This window comes from Rhinopithecus bieti, unplaced genomic scaffold, assembly GCF_001698545.2.
Source record: "Rhinopithecus bieti isolate Rb0 unplaced genomic scaffold, ASM169854v2 scaffold_35885, whole genome shotgun sequence".
NCBI classification, from domain to species: domain Eukaryota; kingdom Metazoa; phylum Chordata; class Mammalia; order Primates; family Cercopithecidae; genus Rhinopithecus; species Rhinopithecus bieti.
The window spans coordinates 1,509,551-1,530,863 of record NW_016815776.1 but is presented as its reverse complement, the minus strand read 5'-3'; the positions used below and the strand labels follow the sequence as shown (position 1 = coordinate 1,530,863).

Here is a 21,313-nt window from a genome sequence, read left to right as displayed (position 1 = left end):
GATACATAACGTACTTGATACACAAATGATTGAATGTCAGGCCACCCTCCCACCTCCCATCCTAGACCCAAGCCTGTGCCTCTGGAGAGAAAGGAGAGAAACCAAGGTGAAACTTCAGGACTAAATATGAAGACATGTGGCTGAATTTATCTACTCTGCCCATGGGTGGCACCAGGAGAAGTTGGCTTCAGAAGCCCTGGAGGAAAACTGAGCACATTGGGCAGTGAAACTTCCCCCAAACAGATGTTTTGAACACAGATCACTTTATTGGCATGGCTTTGTTTTAAGAAAAGGAAAAGAGACAAAGCCAAGAGACAGACTCTGCTAACAGATGCCTGGGGGTGGCTGGACATTTTGCCTCATGCTGTGCAAAGAGGGGGATCCTGGCCCACACATCCACACCGCTCATTCCTTGGGACAAGGTTGTCTGCCTGGGCCTCACTGCACCTTCTTGAATACTTGCTTGCAGACCACACCTTCCACTCTCATCTCCTGAAACAAAAGCAGATATTGGTCATTGGCCAAAGCAGAGTCACACTTATGGCAGGAACTCTAAAAACACTCACTGGCTTTTATTTTTCCCCAAGAGTTGGTTTAAGTAACCAATTGTTTGGAAAGACAGTTAAACTGTATGGTGGAGTGCTCTGCAGCACCCTACAGACAGAGCTGGCTGAGAGGAAGAGTTGTGGCTCAGAGCTGACCAACAGGACCCCTTGACGCTTCCCCTCCCTAATCACCTCCCGCTGACCCAGACTGAGATCATATCTTAGAGAAGCTTAGAGAATCCTTCTTGGCTTTGGCCTATACAATTTGGCATGGTGAATATATACATCATTTGAGAGCAAATGTCGGTTCTGTCACTTTCTAGATGTGCAATTTGGACATGTAATCTAATCTTTCAGAGTCCCCATGTCCTCATCTCTAAAATAAGAGCCATAATCCTATTCTGAGAGAAGAGAAAGAGCTATAGAATGCAAAAGGGCTTAGCTCATTGCTGATGCTGCAGGGATATAACTCCTCACCTCTTCCCTCTGATTAGACGATTGGGTCAGCCTAGAGCTTGAAAATATATTGCTTGGTTTTTAAAGTCACTCAGGCATCTTTTCCAGGCCCTTGGAAGAGAAGCTTCAGAACAGAACCAAAGCCCAGCCATGGTGCCTTCTTCCAAGGTCCATCTGGACCTCAACAATGACCAGGGCCTCTGGGGACCCAGCCTGACCCAGCCCAGGAACCTACCAGGTGCAGCTCATCACCCTCAATCCACTGGGTCCAGCCACGCCCCTCCTTCTCGCCCTTCTGCACACACTGGAGCTTGTCTCCGTCCCAGCTCACTGTTGTCTGCCAAGCAAGAGATACATTTGTCAATCCGGGGCAAGCCGGGAGCTCCTGGGGGCTGGGGGAGGGGCAGCTCCCAAACTTGATAATCCAGGATGTGCTCATGTCAATTGCATTGTAGAAAATTTGCAGCCTAATACTCCCTGTCCACCACATGCTTTTATTAAAGTATGTAAATCAGTTTTAAAATTTATGAAAACCTCCATAAATTTTATTTAAAAGGGTAATTAGGAGGGAAAAAGTCATTGGAGTGGTGCTGTCACTGCAAGCACTGAGAATGGGGCTAAGGTGGGGAGGAGGGCCTGAGGGCTGAGCACAGCCAGGTGTGGGGGGTGAAGGATGTTTTCCAGAATCTTATGGTGAAGGGCAGACTTCTCAGAGTACCCTGACCATCCCCAGACACTTCATTCACCCATTCATTGTTTCAACCTATGCTAAGTCCTGGGACACCAAAAAGACCCCACCCCTGCCCTCAAAGCACTCTTCATCTTACAGGGAGAATGACCTTAGATATCAATAACCCAGTGAAGGTACAAATGGCAGCTGTTAGCTACCTGCCTGCTCTACCAGGCAGTCTCTGTGCTGTCTCTGAAGCCTCATGCCTGTCCACGTGAGCATGGATTAGCATCTCCTTTTCACAGATCAGGTTCAGGGACTTGCCAAGTTCACCCATGTTGTTCAGTGGAAGAGCCAGGTCTGAACACAGATCTGTGGGGCTCTGAAGGCCCCCACCGCAATGGACTAAATTGTTTCTTGAAGTGTTCAGGGTCACCAGGGTTACCGACCAGAGGCTGTGGGAGCCCAGGTGAGAGTCCAGGAAGTGGGATTCCCTAGGGCTGGGCCCTAAGGGGAGAAGAATGGAGCTGAAGGAGAGGAAAGGAGGCACAGTGGAGAAAAGTTGCCAGTAGTCCATCACGGGGTGAAGGCCCGAGGTGGGACAGCAGGAAGTACGCTTGGGAGTTCATCAGGAGGGCACCAGGGAACTGAGGAGGAAGGGGAGGAAGATCCCACAGGCCAGCCTGGGCTTGGCAGAGCACAGATGAGCACTGTGACACCCTCTACACCCCACATTTGGGTCCCCACATCTTCCCTGAGCACTGCGAGCCTTGCCATGTGCTGGGCATGCTGAAGGGAAGACAGGCAGAAGGAGGAGGCCCAGCCTGTGTCCTGGGGAAATCTCAGTCTTAGTGGAGCAGGAAAGGCCCACCCAGCAACATGGGGCTGAAAAAAGTGTTGGAGTTCAGAGGCAAGGTGATCCTGTCACCCCAGCATAGCCATGAGTGTGCCCTAGACTGAGACACATGTCACAGACATGGGCACAGAGAAAGCGCAGTGGGCATCGCTCATATTTGGGGCTGCCCACCTTCTTTTGAATAGCCATCCCATATGGGGCAGTTCTGTTATGAGCCTAGCCTTCCCACAGTAGTGCTCAGCACTCTGTTTGCCCCTCGCTCACTGTGTAGCTCTCAGCAAATCCATCCCTTCTCAGCGCCCCTGTGCTCGCATCTGTCACACGGGGACATTAACTCAGGCCTTGGATGTAGAGAGCTAAGGTTCTAGGATCCTTGTGTTCCCTGCCATGCTCAGTTGAGTCAGGACAGTCAGTAACAGCCTGATAAAGGATTTGGGAGAGGAGACTTATGAGAGATGGGTGTGGTGGTAGTGGGGCCACTCCCTGCAGGAGGACCTCCCCACCCCATGCCTCCGTCCTGGGCCTGCTGATCACTACTGCCCCCTGCTGTTGGGGTGAAGCCTGCAATGCGACACATGGACGAGGGAGGCAGGTGGAGCCACATGTGCTGCCCCAGCTTTGCATAGGAATAAGTCTGGCCTCTGCTCCAGAGAGAAATGGGGCATAAAAGGACTTGGGGGGCAGATCCTCCCCTGATCCAGAAATTCACTCAGGGCACAGTCTAGTCCCAGGCCAGAGAGAAGGCAAAACATAGTGTGGTTAATGTGTGGTGAGACATGTCATGGGTAAAGACTACTCATGACCTCATGCCATAAATAAGACAGGACGCCCATTCACTTATCCATGCTCCTTCCATGCCAGGCCTGTAGAGGGAAGTGGGGACCCAGAAATCAGTCCTCAGCTTCAAGAAGCTCATAAGAACACTTGGTTTCCTCATCAACTGATCTTCTCTTCGTGTGTTTAATCCAGAAGGCTACTGTGCATAAGAAGGGCTCCAGATTCACTCAGAGGCACAAGAGACAATTGCTTGTTTTCAGCTATGACATACATTTTGCCTCTTCTGGAAAACTACTCTCACCGCTCTCTCTGCTCAATCTCTCGGCAAAACAAAAAACACACAACACAAAACACACACAAAGAACGACACACTCACGCACTCACAAAATGATCACACTCCGTCGCTCTCTCTGTTCCTCACTCTCTCACCGACGACTCGAACTTGCTCTAAGGCCAGGCCCTGGCTGGCCCCATAACCTGTAATCCCCTCGCTCTCTCGCGCGACGCGCCCAAGGAGGTGTGGGAGTCAACCTGGAGGTCCAGGAGTTCGAGACCAGCCTGACCAACAGGGTAAAACCCCATCTCTACTTCTCTACTGGAAATACAAAATTAGCTGGGCATGGGGGTGCATGCCTGTAATTCCAGCTACTTGGGAAGCTAAGGCAGGAGAATTGCTTGAACCTGGGAGGTGGAGGTTGCAGTGAGCCAAGATCATGTCATTGCACTCCAGCCTGGGCAACAAGAGCAAATTCTGTCTTAAAAAAAAAAAAAAGAAAAAAAAAGAGATAATTGCTCTAACATTGTATATATTACAATATACAGTAAATTTCCATCCACTCTTTTTTTTTCTATCTATCTACATGTTTCTGTTTTATACAAAATTAGAATTGCATCATTTATGGTTTTGTATCCTCATTTCTTCATTTAATTGAAGCAATTTCCTATCTCAACAAATATTCTCCATAAGCATTATTTTAATTGCTACATAATATTCTAGGAAGTAGCTACATAGTGTGTGTGTGGCCCACCACAAAATGAAAATGAGGGGTCATTTGTTCAAAATCATTAAGAATTTTAAGCTGGTGACAGCAGAGCATTAAACCAAGTGAGGGGCCTTCTGAGCCTGGGGCCCTGATGGACTGCCTTGGTCACAGGCCCATGAAACAGTCCCTGATAGTATTTGATTATACATACATACTGTTATTTAGCCAATTACCTATTTTGGACATTTAAGTTATTTATTTATAATTCTGTGCTACTATAACTAAGACTTCTTTGTATACACAGTTTTGAACACATTGTTCCCTTAGAAGAAATTTCCAGAGGAGGAATTGTTGCATCAAAGAGTGTGCATATTTGAAAAGCTTTTGATGAGTATTGCCAGTTTTATCTCCAGAAAGCTCACACCTATTTACCTTCCAACACCAGGGTCAGAGAATGACCATGAGAGAGATGTTTATTAATGGTAAAGCTGGCTTTTGCTCCTGGGGCTACTGTGTCACCATTTCCAGATCGCTGGCATCTTTTAACAGGGGCCATCTGGATATAAACAATAACAATACCTTAGCCCAAAAGAATGACAGATGGCAGAATTTCAGGCAGCTTGACAGCTTGAGGCATAGAGAGAATAGAAGCCTGTTGGGGTGTAGAGGAGCCTTTCTGAGAGCCCTACAAACCAGGCCTCTTAAAGGGAAGGATCCCTATCACACGCATGCTACATCAGTCTCCAAGGAAGCCTTTCTTAACCCCAAGCTTCTGTTGACTCTGATACTGGGTGAGTTGGACAAAGCAGAGATTCTTCTTCTTTGTATTGGATATAGAGGGGTGGCTGAGCTCGGAGAGGTTCCACGACTTTCTCTGGTCACCTAGTAAATGAGAGAAAGAATCTGGGCTGGAACATGGGCTTTGCATGACTTGGTGCCCACTTGTTTCCCAGTCTAGGGCAGGGCACCTGCCAGGTGCCCAGAAGATGGTGGCTAAAATCGTTGGGGGCTACAGAAAAACACATGGACATTGGGCTAAGACTCTGAGCAGTCTCCTGGAGGAACACCCTTAAGTTCATTCCAGCCATTCTGGGGGTATGGGTGCTGGGAGTCAGAAAGAGGTCTTAAAGGTTTCTGCCTATAAAGAGGTCCCCACAGAGAAGTGCCCAGGCTGTCATGGCCTCAAAGGAGTTTCTACAAATGGGAGGGGCATTCTAGGCAGAGTGAATAAGTATGCAAGGGTAGGAGATGATGAGGGAGAAATGACAACAGTCAGTGCTGTAGAAGACTATCCTGGAGTTGAGGAGAGGAGGAACTAGGTTGTTGGGGGGTGGTGGGGAGATGGGGCCAGAATATCAGACTGAAAAACCCAGACTGTGGCCTGGAGCATGTTTTCAGTGCCCGTCTTTGCTGCCTGTGCTGTTGGGTAGAACCATCCAGGAGGGCAGGTGGGCCAGGGAATTGGTCAGGCTGTCCTCTGGGTTAAAGAATCCTGGACGCTCACTTGCCATTTATACTTGATTCCTAGTCCCTGCCTGCCTCCTACTATACCACCTCAACCTATATCAGCTTGACCTAGTATCGGCAGCAAAGAACATGGTATCAGATAGAGCTGGGTCCTCTGTTCCTGACTATGTTGGATGACACTGGGCAACTGGATTAACCTTTCTGAGTCTCAGTGCCCTCAATTGCAAAAGAAGGCTAAACGATACCTACTGTGGTAGACTCTTCCACTGGTGACTCCCGAGACACATGATATTCAAACCCCTGTGAAGTCTCCTCCTACATCACCTTGGTTTGGCCATGTGACTTGCTCTGGCTAGTGGGACATGAACAAGCATGATGGAAGCAGTGCCTTTATAAACTTGCATGCTGGGGGCTTGTCCTCGTGGAACCCTCCCCTCTTGAAACTCAGCTGCTATATTTTAAGGCAGTCCAGGCTACTCTGCCAAAGAGGAAGGCCACAAGGGGAAGCCCTGGGGGATGGGAGAGAAGCCACTTGGAGAAGAGTTGAAGTGCCCCAACTGAGCTTTCAGCTGAACACAGCCACAGGCAGCTGAACTGTACAATTAACCAACAGAATCATGAGAATTATATGGTTGTTGTTTTAAACTATTAAGTTTTGGGGTAGTTTGTTACACGGTATTAGATAAACAAAGCACCTACTTTACCAGGTTGTTCTGAGGATTTGAGAAAACATACAGAAAATGCATAGGGCTGGCATGTAGGAGGCACTAGGTAATGGTAACCATGATGCCCAGAGCTTAGATAAAGATGGGTTTGCTTGTCAATGTTGAACAATAATGAAAGCCTTTTTTTTTTTTTTAAGAGTTGGAGATTTGTGAAGCAGTGATTGACATGCTATTCATCATGGCCAAAGTTTTGGAAGTTCCTTCTCTTTCTAGGATACTCAGATCCATGAGGAGACCTGCAGGGGCTGCCTGCTGAGCACCAGTATGCCTGCTTCCTTTATATGTTAACTGGTCTTTGTTTAAGCACAAGATCTGTTTGAAGACTCCCCACTGATAGCTGGGATGGCTCAGCAATGTGATTTAATTCTCCCACTCTTCCCATGTTCACTTTTGGTGGGACTGGATTTTTCATTTTAAGCTTTTTATCTTGTGGGAATAAACTAGTTATTTCAAAGAGAATCTGATTTGTCATAAGAACAGAAAAGGAGGTGTGGAGCCAAGGAGGGGACTATCACTTAAAACCAATGACAAGGAAAAGGAAATAAGTAATGTTGGAAGATGAAAGCCTAACAAACAATGATAATTCATTTTCTTGTGACACAAAGTGGAACTTATGAAAACAACTTTCCCAGGACCCAATAACTTATTCTACCACCTCCCTCTGAAGTCAGCAGCCAGCTGTCTTTGCTAGATCAGGAGCAGTGAATGTTTGGGGACAAGGATTCAGCCAGATCTGAAAGGGTCATTAAATGGTCATTTAATCTGGTTTCCTAGATTAATCCAATTAATCAGGGTCTAATGGAAGAATTTCAGGTAGGAAGATATTCCTGATGCTTTTCAAGTCCCACAGAAAAGGCAGGTGGCTGTGGGGATGGGGTGAACATGGGCACAAACCAAGGAGGCTAGACAGTGCTGCTTCTCCCAACCCCCATACGGGCTCTGGGACCACCTTAAAAATGAAGCCCAGATAATCCAAGAGCAAGGAGGAGGGATGGCCGTCTTCAGCTCACCTCCTCACCAGAACTTTTCATCCCATACGTCACCCAAAAGTCTGCAAATGGACTGGAACCAGGGACGCCGGTTGGAAAGTGAAGCCAATCTAACTTTTCTATTAAAAACTAACAATAACCCCCATCACCTTGGCCTTGCCAGCAGTTTACATAGAGAGACATGTGCCAACAAATGAATGAAGACAGCTTTGTACCACTATGACAAGGGACTTTTACTTCAGAAGCCATTTTCCAGCTCCTCTGACCACTTAGAAACCCCAGCTGTCACTGCTGCATGGGACAGTGACACAAAAAGCCCAGCTCCCACAGACAGCCTGAGTGGGTGTCTCCCAGGGATGTTTCAAGGCCCACTTGCCCCACTCAGGTGACTTACGCTGGGAGTGCCAGACAATTCCCACTAAATGGAACCATCCCTTGGCAGTGACCTGGTATGACCTGCAAATGGTGGGAACTCTATTTGGTATCAAGAAACTTGTGACATTCATTAACACTCCCATGCCAAAACACCACTCTCAAGAGTAGGGGATGATGGATCACTCACAGCCCTCCACCTGGCCCTAGTAGTCCCTCTGTTTACGGATCCACCTCTGGAGGGCTGGGACTGAATTCTGTTGTCTCTGTGGTTCCAGAGCCAGGTTATAAGAGGTGAAGCCTTGCCCATGATGATACTGCCTGCAAAGGCCAGAGCCAGGACTGACCCAGGTCTGACTCCAAAACCCACGCTCTTTAGATTTAGGGAAAAATTTCAAAACCAGACAGTGAGTAGATACTTTCTCTGCATAATGTAAATTGCTAAAAGATGCAAATCCTGGAGTTTGATTTGAAAGTGTGCTTCTCCTTTTGAGGCTATGTGTGTTCCTGGGACAATTAGAGGGTTTTCAGCATCTGGTGCTTGTGTTAAATAAGTGATCAGGAGGGAAAAGTAGGGAAGACAACAGAGAACCTGCCAGGTGCCAGGTACTGTGCTGGGAGCTTTCCACAATGTTTCACTAAATCTTCAAGCTTTAGAGCTGATAAAATTTAGGCTTCTATAAGTAACCAGCCCATCACCAAGGGGTTAGGGCTTGAGCCATAACTTGAACCCAGTTCTCTCTGGCTAAAAAGTCCATGAGCTGCCCCTGAGGCCAGGCTGGTGAATGGGTGAGTAGCGGCTCCTCTTCTCTGGTCCATTCCTGGGGGGCTGGAATAATCTAAACTCAGCACATTCAAGAGGAAAAGCCAGTTTCACTCTAAAAGCAGACTAAAACCAAATTAATAAGGCCTTAAAATGTGAACAAGTAATTAGAGACATAATAGATGTTCAAAGAAACCACTATAAATAGTATAGCCACAAGGCTTTTGTGAGCATGAAAGAATGCAATTCTAATACCATGAAAAAGCTAACAGCAAATAACACAATTCTTAAGACAAACAAAATGAGAAAATGTTAAGACTAATAATCTTGACATGTTATAGTTATTTTTCCTTAAACAATTCAGAAAGTTCCTAGAGTCAATTTAAACCATTGGAGTGCCAAGGCCAAGGTTCTGGATAAGGACGTGGGAACAGGACTGGAGAAGGTCACAGGGCCCTGTGGAACTACACTCATTCATCCCAGGGACCTAGCACTTAGGGTGGCCCTAAGGCTGGGCTGGACAGGCGATCACCTGAGGTCAGGAGTTTGAGACCAGCCAGACCAACATGGTGAAACCCTGTCTCTACCAAAAATACAAAATTAGCTAGGCGTGGTGGCACGTCCCTATAATCCCAGCTACTTGGGATGCTGAGGCAGGAGAATTGCTTGAACCTGGGAGGCAGAGGTTGCAGTGAGCTGAGATCACGCAATTGCACTCCAGCCTGGAAAACAAGAGTGAAACTCCGTCTCAAAAAAAAAAAAAAAAAAAAAAAGAGGAAGAAGAGGAACAAGGGAGTCCCAGGCAAAGGGAACAAGCACAGGCAGTTGCAGGAAAATCAGGGACAGCAGGGTCTACATGAGGGAAGCTTCTACATAGGTTTTGCCCAGCTTAACTCTGTGGGTGACCCTCCCCACGAAGGCTGACCCTGTACCTCCAACCCAGAATTTACTGGGGAGATTGTTCACAGCCTCTCTTCTTCCTCACAGTATGTCTTCATGCTCCAGCTGGCCAAACCTGGTGCCATGGAAAATCCAGCGCAGCCAGTGCTGGATCTGCTACCTGGGGCCAGTACAAGGAATTGGTGTGTTATCAGTTCCATCAGCACAGGCAGGAGGGTGGAAATGGGGAGTAGGGTGGGAGAATAAGAATTAGAGAGGGGACATCCTGTCAGAGAGTGCTTAGGAGGGGCACTGAAGGCCTCATCCCTTCCATGGGAATCTCTGGCCTTTATTTTATATATATATATGTTTCAAGGCAAATAGAAATAAATGGCTCCCAGAAGATAAGAGGTGCTAGATCAGTAACCAGGTAACCAGGGAAGAGTGAGCATGTCAGGATCTCTTGACGAAGAACTCCTTGGGGTCTGGGATCCTCTTATTCACTGCAGGACACCAGCCCCCATGTTAGAATCTATGGCAGAGAAAATGTGCATTCCCATTTGTTGAATGAATGAATAGCTGAAAACATTCTGGTGGCACTCTTGCATTGAACACCACGCTTGCTCCAGGCAATGTGGCTGTTTCTTCCTCACAGGTAAGCCTTATAGAAAGGGGCTAGCCATCGGAGTGATTTGACCCTGAGTCTCTAGGGCTCAGAGTGCTTAGGCTCTATACTCAAAGACGCGCAACTAGGAATAGTATAAAACATGGTTTAAATCCTCTCTGCCCAGCTCTGAGCCCATGGTCTGCCTACTGTTCCCATGTGAACATTTTGCTGGCATGAATATTATGGTCATTGAATATCACCTGGTAGGCTGCGGGCCTGGTCTGGCCCAGCCATGGGACAGCTGCCTGCCTGCCAAGCTGGGCATTCAGGAGGGACCCAGTGATAGCCTTGGGTAGAGGCAGACCTGAACTGCAGGTTCCCACCTCTTTCTTGCTGGGTGACCAAAGCAATTTACTCCACCTCTCTGAGCCTTCGCTTCCTCATCTGCAAAATGGGGCTAGTGAGCCCAGCCACAGAGCAGAGCCATCCGGATGAAATGAAACGAGGTTTCAAGGACCTATGTCAATGCAGCACACACAAAACGCTCAGTAAGCAATAATTCCTCTCCACTCTTGGCCTAGTCCAGTTTGTTCCCTGTTCCCTGTGGGTGTGGAGAGGCAGGTGCCTTTTTAGGCCAGCCTCCACTCTCATAATCCTGCTAGCTCTTCTCTGGTTTGCCAGGTATCCCTTCATACACGTGACCACCCCCAGAATTGGTCTTCTAGAGGTCACAGATCAGTGTGAGAGGATGAATCATAACAGCTCATACTGATGGGGCAGGGGCACTGTGGGTTTTCTCACACACCGTTCACCTAATCCTCACCACAAAGCGGGTATCCCCTATTTCATAATTATCCCCATTTCACAGACAAGTAAAGGCACAGAGAAGTGAAGTAACTTGCACAAGGCCACCCACTTTGTAAGGGGCAGAAACGAGATCCCAAAGATGACAGTCTGGGCTGGTCCGGCTGGTCTAGCTCTGGAGTCGAACCAGTTACAGCTCTGTCAGACTGAGTCATTTCCTTCATGTATAAGATAGGAAGAATTTTGGCATCTTTATCATAGAATTATTGTGAGGATTAAAAGAATTAATGCATGGAAAGTGCTTAGAAGAATTTTTGGCACATGGAATACCTAACAAACATGCGCTATTATTAAATGGCAATTGCATCTTGCAGTGATACGGTCAATGACTACCATTTATTCTCAGGTTCTGCTATTTTCACTTAACATTCTTTTAATGAACACATTGGACCACTGAGCCCATGATGGTGTGGCTGCTGCTGTGTAGAATCTCAGACACATTAACTAGCATCACAGGTGCCCTAAAAGCAGCACCTGAAGAGAGAGGCTGCAAGGCAAAGGAAGGGCACGGTGGTGGGATGGGGAATCAGGATGGGATGAACAGAGCAGATAAGCCTGGGCTGGGTCTTGACCAGTGGGTAATTCTCCTCCCAGAGGAAGAGGCAAAGAAATACCTCAGGGAAGTGAGTAGAAGGATGCAAAGAGGATGGCAAGTGAAGACTCTGACAAATGGCGGGATGGGGCCAAGCATAAGGAGTGAGGGAGAGACAGGCAGGGCCATGATCTGAAGAGCCTGAGTGCCATCTGGCTTTTACCCGTCAGCACTGGGAAGCCCTTGGGAATTTTGAGCTGGGGAGTAGCATGATCAGGATTTCCTTTCTAAAAAGGGAGGGATGGGCTGAAGTGTTGAGCATGGTAAAATGGAGATCAACGTGAAGATACTGCAGTAATTAAACGAAATAATCCATGGAAAGCGCTGAGCCTGGCACATAGTAAGCATGAGAGATGTTAATTGTTATTATTATTACTGGCCTGAGATATTCAGAGCAGTGGGAATGGAGAAAAACAGGAAGAGACGTTAAGAAGCAGAATCTATGAAATTTGGTGACTGAATGCCTATAAAGACTTTTCATTTACCTTCATAGTGATCATTTACATGGCTGTGTAGTGGTCTATGGAATTAAAAAGCCACAGTCTTTCTAACCACCCATAGTTATTTGATATTTAGGTATACCAGCAGGATATAGCCTGTTCTATAAACCATACAAATTAGGGAATCAGAGACATCCGAAGTCAGATCACAAGTCTGGGGTTAACCAGTAATGTGAATCTGGGCAGGACCTTTGGCTCTATGTCTGTAAAATGGGAGAGTAGCACCTCCTATCCAGGATTGTTAGGAGATTAAATAAACATAAAGTGACAGGACAGGGCCTACCGCATAGTAGGCCCTGAGATAGTGGTTATGCTTATGTGGGTTGTTGAGAATTATTATCACAGAATGACTAACAGATTCTTTTGTACAAATAGAATGATTTTCCTGGAACATAGTCCCATAAGTGGGATCCCTGAGTCAAAGAGTAAGATGATTTTCTGATTTATTGCACATTATGAGAAGATTATTATTATTATTATTTTCATTTTCTGAGTGCAGGGCCAGTTCCACTGTAAAGCTGGCAAAGGTAGGTTTTGGAGCCTGGGTTCCATGCCATCCCCACCTTCACACCCATCTTGTTTATACCATTGTTTCCCAGAGTACTCCTATGCTATCCTTGGACCCTCAGTTCAGGAATGACAGAGGGAAGAAAGAGGGAAACGGTGGCAAGAGGAAGGAAGAAAGGAAGAACTCATTAATCCCTGTATTAAAGGTAGCTGGCACCTTATGGTGCTTCTGTTCTTGGAAACTACCTGCCAAGTTGTGAGGAAGCCCAGGCAGCCAGCAGAGAGTGAGTGTGGGCTAGCCATCTGTAAAGTGGATCCTCTACCTCCCCACTGGCACGGCAGGCAATAGGGACAAGGCATCCCCACTGAGCCCTGCCCAAATTGCAGATTTGTGAACAAAATAAATATTGTTGCGTTAGGGTACTAAGTTTCAGAGTGGTTTGTTACACAGCAACAGGAAATAGAAATAATTCATTACCACATTTAATTATCACGTAACTCCATTAGGTGGGTATTACCCTTAGCTCCTTTTACAAATGAGCACATTGAAGCTCAGAGGGATAAAGTACCCTTGCCAGGGAACCAGCTGGACGGCGGAATCAGGATTCAAATCCAGGTCCATCTCAAAGTCAAAGCTCCTAATTGCTCTGTTGCACCTCACACGTGTCCAGCTGCAAACACTATTGGTATCACTTACTTGGACCCTCAGTTGCAAACCACTGTCCCCAGGCAGTCTTCATCCCCCACTACCCTGATCCTGGAACGGAGCTACACCTACCTATTCTCATTCATCCCCTAGAACTAGGCACCTTTTACCCCAGCACAGGTTTATTACATTGAATCATGATGAGAAAAATCACAGGAAACTAGGCACAGGCCAGCCGGCTTCCTTGTTTTTCTTTGTTCGTAGTTACCAAAAGCATGGTCCTTGAACCAACAGCATCAGCATCATCTGGGAACCTGTTAGAAAAACAAGTTCTCAAGCCTCAACCCAGACTTTCAGAATGAGGAACTCTAGGGGTAAGGCATGCTCAAATTTGAGAACTACTACTCTAACTACTTATGTGGGCCTTAGAGCTTGATCTCTGGAGTCTGAATGTCTTAGGAAGTTTTCAGATGCAAGTGACAGGAAACCAATTCACATAGCTTAAGGGGAAAGAAAAAAATGTATTCGTTAAAGTACATGGAAAGTCTAGGAATGGTGTGTCAGGAACTCTAGTAACCCTCTAATGTTGCATTCTCTCTGTCTCTATTGGCCTCATCGTTTATTTTCCTTCAATTGGATTTTTCCATGCAGCCAAAGAAGGTGGGGTAAGGGGACTGGCCTCAGAGAACTCGAAGCTTACGTCGTAACAGCTCATCAACCTTTAAGGGAATAGAACTCACCTGTCTCTCAGGGTTCCTAAATTAACTCCCAGGAAATGGTGACTGGCCCAGCTTGGGTCACATACACAAATATGTGACAGGCCATGGGACACTGTGATCACTCTGGCAGAAGGTGCTCGTCCCAGAAGAGACAGTGTACTATGATTTGCAGTCCCACCAGGACCCAAAAGGTTGAGAAGGAGTAATTCCCACCATAAAGAAAACGGTGCTTCTCTTGGGTGGAAGGTGGAGAAGCAATGTTGGTCAGAAAAACAAACAGCTGTAATTCATTCAGTAAACACCTGGCCATCATAAGTGATTATGCCATGCCCCTCCATCTCGGGTATCACAGGCCCTGGATCTGTTCTGCACATAGTATTGTGGCTTTCTAAGCCCCTGTGCCCTGTACTATCTCTATGGTCCTCAGCTTTGCTTTGTGAGACACGCTGAGCAGCAATTATGATGCCCATTTTGCAGATATGAAAACAAAGGCAGTGTGTCTAATCATTTAAGGTCGCTGTCAGATAATGGAGAAGAATTCATATAGATGTTCTGACTCTAATACCAGTGCTCCTTTCACTCATTCTAGGCCTTGTCAAAACTGCCTGGGTTTACCTTCAGACGTGAGAAGGCTCAAAATAAGGAACTGAGGTGCTGGCCTTAAGCAAAGCTCTGTGGGAGACCTTGGGGTAGAGAGCTTTATAAACAGACTAATTAGAATTCTTCCTCTGCCACCAGCTAGCCCAAGGGTGACCTTGGGCTAAAAAGGCACTTCACTTCTTTGAGCCTCAGATTCTTATCTGTGAAATGAGTACAATGATACTTACTGAACAGCATTTGTTGTGGGGACCAAAGGAGAAAAGTACAAAAGCAATTGGGGCAGGCATGGCACTTAGTAAAGATTTAGTACATGTTATTTTTCTTTGTTCCTGCCTAACAAAACCCAAAACCCAGCAAAGCAGTGTGAGTTTTGAAAGCTACTTTGTGAATTTTATTTGGGTTGCTTTAATTCTTCTTTTTGTAATCCTCAAAAGCACGCTGCTGACACCGATTTCAAAGGTCGGAGAACTTTAGCTAAGACATGAAAGAGATCCTGTGTTTCTAGCCTGGAAAGGGCCCAGCTGAATGCCAGGTGCCTGATCCGGGCAGGGGCGGCTCTCAGAGGCTCCCAAATCCAACGGCATTCTCCTTGCTGCAGCCCAGGGAGTTAATTTAGCCAGTGGCATTGTGTGTGTGTGTGTGTGTGTTTTCTTTTTAACAAATCAAAAAATATCTTTAATGGGTCAAGAATAGGATCAGAAAGCTGTCAAGAGTTTAAACCAAAGTGTCAACAGTGCTTTGGTGGATTTCATGTATTACCATATATAATTAGATGGACGGATGGATGGAGAAATAGAAGGATGTAAGTAAGGAAGTCTAGGGAGGGAAGGGAAGGAAACATGGATGGTTAAAAAAGAACTTCGAAAATCTGTAAGTGCTTATATGGAAAAATGCGTAAGAAATATCATTGAGTTAAAATATGTAGAGAAGTGGATTCCTTTTTTCTTTTCCTTTCTTTCTTTTGGTTTTAGATAGAGACATTGACCAACTGCCCAATCAATAGATAGATCACTTATAAGTCTGAGGAAGATTTCCGGACAGATCCACCAAGTGGGAAATCAGGCTAAGTGGGGGAAGGGGCCCTTTTCAACCCATACTTTCTTGTGTTATTTGAATATTTTCCTTTTATAATAAAAACAAAGAAAGCGACAGCGGGGTGGAGGGCTGGGAGCAGAAGGCAGGCCCTGTGGAGGGGTCATCCTAAGTTCAATGCTGGATATGAAGTTGAGGCTTCAGCCATGGGGGGAGGCGCCAGTTCCCGGAGTGAACAAAGCCATCTCCTCCAGGAAAAACCTGACCTGGACACGGGGATGACAGATGGCCCCTCTGCCACCCCCACACAGCCAGGCTCATGGCTGTGATTCCTAGCCGAGGCTCAGTCTTCTCCCACAAAACCTGCTCATGCTGGGGGGACTTCGAGACAAAGAACCAAATCATTCTGAGGGACTCACTTGCTCAGGAGTGAGAAAACACTATCTGAAGTCAGAGCACCTTCCCTTTCTCAAGAGCTCCCACCCTGCCAAAGCACATATGTGCTATATTCAACAAATGCTGCTGGTTCCTCACTGGGCCTGATCGCACATTTTTATGGACAAAGGCATGCAAGGAAGCAATGGAGAAAAGCCCTGTGTCTGCTCAGCTGAGCCCAGACTTTATATATCTCTACCAAAATAGCGCCTGCTGTTTGCGGTCCCATAAAATCTGATTAGATCAGACTGGAAATGTGAGCCTAGTGATGCAGAGCCGCCCAGAACTGAGTCCCTCCACCCCTCCACCTGGGGAGAGAGCACAGAGCTATTTCAGGTGGTTCTGGGCATGGATTGCAATGTCCATAGGACTCGGGTGATGGGCCAAGCTGGCCCTCTACATGCCCATGGCCCTCTGCACCTAATTTTACAGTTTTTCCATTTTTTATAGAGATACAGGAACACAGTGTGTTTCTTTACTCCAGAGCAGTGATTCTTAAGCTTTAGTTGCATCAGAACCACCTGGAAGGCTTATTGAAACACAGATAGCTGGCCCCACTCCTGGAGTTTCTGATTCAGTAGGCCGGGGGTGTGGCCAGAGAATTTGTATTTCTAAGAGGTTCCCTGTGATGCTGCTGCTGCTGCTATTTCTACTTTGGGACCCACAGCTCTAAAGGAACCCACAGTGCAAACAGTGACAAATGGCCATTTGATCCTTGACTTCAGGTAACAGGATGGGCTGAAGACTGGGGTAAAGTAGGAAATGTAACATCTAGAGGGAGCGGCTGCAGCATTATTCCAGGGATCCACGCAGTGCAGGAATAAATGGGTGCCCAGTGTTTCCAGGGCCCTTCCTTTTCTTGTTGTTTTTGTTAAGAACAGCCAGAAAAATGGATTTTTCTGTGAAATCTTATAATCTTTGGCAGTTATTGGCAACTGACTCTGAAGTTTTTCAAACATTGTACAGGCCAAACAAAACACATCTGCAGGCTGGGTTTCACCCTCTGGCTGCAGTTCTAGAATACAGATAAGGTTCCCATGGAAAAGAGGCAGGATCAGAGATATCTGAGCCAGTGAGAGCCTCTGCCTTTTGGGGAGGGATGTCAGCCTGGTCACACCTCTCCCAGCAAGGACTCATAGACGCCTGTCAGGGTCACATCAAGTCTCCCTGCCAGGTTCTCCTGGCTCTCTTCTCTCCCAGGCACATCTCCCACTCCAGCCATGCTGAAGTCTTTGTGGACTGCTCCTCTCTCACCTCAGAAACTCCCTCCCAGCCAGGCTTTTCTGACCCCTGGCCTTTGTACATGTGGCTCCTGCTTACGGAAAAGCTCTTATCCTTTTCTCCGCATCTGCCCTAATTAGTCCTTTAAGGCCCCTCTCAGCTGTCACCTCCTCTGGGACTTTCCCCTTACCACTGCTTTCCTACTCCCAGCTGTGTGCTCCCCAGCCCACCATGCTCCCATCAAGCATTGGGCTGTAATAGCCTGAAGATGTGCCTGTCTCCTCCACTGGCCTGGGTGTCCAGAAGGCCTTGTTGCCTCTGCGACCCCAGGGCCAAGCCCACGGTCTGGTGTGGGACAGCTCTTGGCCTTGGCCTTTCTTTCAACCCCTTTCTGTTTGCCTGGCTACTTCCTGTCTATCCTGTAAGCCACAGTTCAGACTCCACTTCCTGTGGGAGCCTTCCCTGACCTCTCAAGACCAAGCAGGGAGTGCTTCTCTGCCTGTATCAGCACAGTGTCCACTACATCGTGACTGGCTGCTTCAATCCACCTCTCCCTTACACTGAACTCCATGAGGCAGGAATCGTGTGTGATTTGACTCATTGACACAGGGGTTGCAAAGATGGTGGAAGCACCATGAGATGCTTGTGGCGTCCAGAGAGGAATGGAAAAAAGAGATGAATGACCGATCCCAAGTGAGAATGGGACTCCTGTAATACGCTGGGAACAAACTCCTCTGGGCCACTGCTCCTGGCTTGTGGGTACCCAGTGTGTGAGGCAGAGGGGGGTAGCAGTGAAAGTTATCTTTGGCAACCACCTTGTCCAGGACCCCTGGCGGCCCTCAGAGAGCTCAGCTGGTGGCCTCTGGGCACCCAGCTCCCCTCCATTCACAAGTCTCAGGCACGACAGCCGCTCTAATTCTATCATCCTACCCCCATCCAGCCATGTCCTTCTGGCAGTCCAAAGCAGCACACCACCCAGCAGGCAGCCCAGAGAGAAGGACTTTTCTGCACTGCATGGGGCTAGAGGAAGGCTTGAGCAGAGCAGAGGGGGTGTTCCATCTCCCAACAGGCCACAACAGGTGAGTGAATGTCTGTCTACTTGAGAGTGGGCATCCCTGAGTCCTGAGGCAGTGACAGTAACCATGCATCCCAGACCAGTTTCACTGGATTCATCCAGTGGCTGAATCTCCACAGTCTGCTCAACTACTGCTGATGCTCGATTGACGCTGATGCTGTATTGAGAAGAAAAGGTGGCCCTTGTCCCTTCCTTTGTATCCAAAACCCTCCCTTCCACCTCCCTGCTTTATTTTACAATGAAGCAAGAAGTCACCTCTTCCAGAAATCCTTCTGGGATCCCCTTCTCTGGGGAGTCCCAATCCCCTCACTCCCACCCTGTGCTTTTCTTTGCCACGCTGTGTTGAGTGTTGGTGTGCCTGCCTCCACTGCAAAGCTTTTGCGTTCCTGGACATCAGGGCCTGTGACATGCTCTGCTGTCCTGTGCCTGCTGTGGTGACCAGCCTGTGAGGGAAGCAGTATGTTCAGTGCAGTGGTTAACTCAAATCCTCCCTCTGCACTTCCCCAAGGTCACACAGCAAGAAATCCTGCCGTAGTTTTCTTATCTGTAAAATGAGACTGGAAAGGGTGTTGTGAAGATTAAGTCAGCTAATGTAACGTTTGAATAGCATCTGGCATGACAGTAAGCACTTGATGAGTACTATATTTGCTAGTATTACTAGGTGATCAATAAATGTTTCATGCGTTAAAGGATGAGGAAAGGAAGGAAAGAGCGAAGATAATTAGTACAAGCCAGCACATGCCAGATTGGTGGTGACCCAAAATAAAGGTTCGACGTGATCTGTGAGTTCCACAATAGTGAGTGGGGGCAAGGATTATTCTTAAGGAGCGAAGTTCTATGAGGTGTGCCAGGGAGCAGGTCTTGGGCAGTAATGAGAAAGGCAGATCCCGTCTGAAGGTCTCCCTTCCTATTGTGAGTCTTTCCTTTCTCAAGAGTCCTTGAGATTTTTAAAGGCACAACCTGACATTTCCCTACAACAATGGTGTTTTCTCCCATTAGTGGTCCTTCCAAGGCCGCTCCCTGCTGACTACCCCCTCTTTCCTATCATTCCAAATAGCAGACTCAGATACCAGTCCTGACTGCCTTCAGATGAATAGACAAGGTGGGGGAATGAGTCATCCAGGCTCCAGACGCCTATTCCCAGACATGGGCATCCCTTCAACTACAATCCTAACAGACCTCAGCTATCTTGTTTCTGCACAGACTACCAGCAGAGAAGCTGGCAGAAAGCAGGAGTGTGGGCTTCAACATCAGAAGGCCCAGGGCTCAAGTCTCATCTCTTACAAGTCTCTTCCTCTCTCTGAACCTCAGTCACTGCATAACATGGGGTTACTTATCCCTCCCTCACTGTGCTGCGCTGTAACATGACTAGCACGGTGCTGGACACACAGCAGACCAGCAGTAAAGACCCTTGAAAATGGTGGGAGGGGATGGGTGAGGACCCCATCAATAAGCAAGGCGGCTCTGGGATGAACATAAGCCAGTTCTGAACCCAAAACTATAAAAAGGAGAACAAGAGTACCTTGACCTCCCAGTAACCAGATAATGCTGATGGGGGCCTGGGGCTGGCCTTCCGGAGTCTGCTGTGGCAGTACTAATTGCGATGTCCTGGGTCAGGAGCTTCTCACCCTTGTGGGAGGGAGCTCTTGGCCCTCCCCCTTCCCCCACTGCTGTTTCCTCTGGCCTGGGCTGGAGGGGCACTGACTTACTGATTAGGTGTCAGCTGTAAAGTTCAAAGAATGCTCAGCAGGCATTGGATGACAGGGTGGGGAAGGGGATGGCCAGGAGCCAAATCCCAGCTCTGGGGCAAGGATGGGCAGATCAGAGGGCTTCCAGCAGAGATCAAGGTGCTCCCAGCTTCCTGGAGTGACTTCACACTAGGTCATATTGAAAGTTTATACTTCAAAGGGGTTACCTGTGTTTCTTTTTTCTTCCCTCCTTTCTTTCCTTTTACCCTCCACCAGCCCATAGTCAGTGAGAGAACAGCATCAACAGACTTGCTTTGAACTCCAGCCCCTCCCTAGCTGTGCTACTCTGGAAATGTTACTTCATCTCTTTGAGACTGTTTCTTCATCTACAAAATGGGCATATTCATATCTCCCTCAAAGGCTGTGTGAGGCTTAGGTGAAGTCATGTGCATAAAGCACCGGGCAGAGTGCCTGAACGCCCTGGAGATACAGCACACGGCAGCCTTCATAACCATCACCTTCCAGTGTAGATAGAGCAGGATGCTTCATGAGTTGGTGCTGCCCACCATGGGGGCTGAGAGGAGGAAGTGTTTTCAGTCCCTCAGGCCCTTGCCCCCTCTCGGATGAACTAGCCCAGCCCTTGGTCAGGCCCCCCTGGGCAGGAGACACTGGGTGCACGCGAATCCTCACCATGCACTTGCGGTCATCTATGCCTGTCAAATCCTCCTCAAACTCCTTCCCAACCTGGAAGTCCATGATGTAGTTCCTAAAAGTACTCAGCGTGCGGATGATCATATGGTCACCGTCCTGCACGATCTCTTTGTCTGGCTTCAGCAAGTTGGCGATTTTGCGCAAGGCCACATTGACGTCTGCGGGTGGGGAGCGGGGAGAGCGAGCGGCAGAAAGTTGGCAGGAAAACTCAGAGAACCGTTCCCACGGTAGCTGGTCCCCAGGAGCCCTCTCCGCCCGCAAACACTGCTAGGGTTCCCGCTGGCTTTGCGCTGTCTCTGCGCACAGCCTGCCTGTGCCTCCCCGCGCCGCCCCCAACAAAGTTTTCTGCTCTTATGTCAGCCGTTTAAAAACAAAAACTAGCAAATCAAGCCACAGATTTACTAATGAAATTACCCACGTCCAGGGCCAACGAGCAGACATTTGCCACCGGTTAACCTAACAACCCCAAATTCTCCAATCCGCAGCCTAGGGGCCGCCATGGCAGCGGTGGCCGAGGACGCCCTTTCTGGCGTCCGGGGGTACCAGACCTCGGCTCGCCGGGCCGGAGGCAGGCAGGCGGCGGCTCGGTAGGGCTCTAGGGAGCGGCCCGGAGCTGCTCGGGGGGGGGGGGGGG

At 48.0% G+C, this 21,313-nt stretch overlaps 1 protein-coding gene across 1 annotated transcript in view; it reads right to left on the bottom strand.

Annotated features, from left to right (window-relative positions):
- Positions 1 to 242: 242 nt before the first annotated feature.
- The window catches only part of RBP1 (retinol binding protein 1), a 21,861-nt gene continuing 790 nt past the window's right edge, over positions 243 to 21,313 (bottom strand). Inside the window, 3 exon segments of the mRNA XM_017853678.1 lie at positions 243 to 492; positions 1,237 to 1,338; positions 20,659 to 20,837. Coding sequence (XP_017709167.1) covers positions 439 to 492; positions 1,237 to 1,338; positions 20,659 to 20,837 — 335 coding nt within the window. The 3' untranslated portion in view covers positions 243 to 438.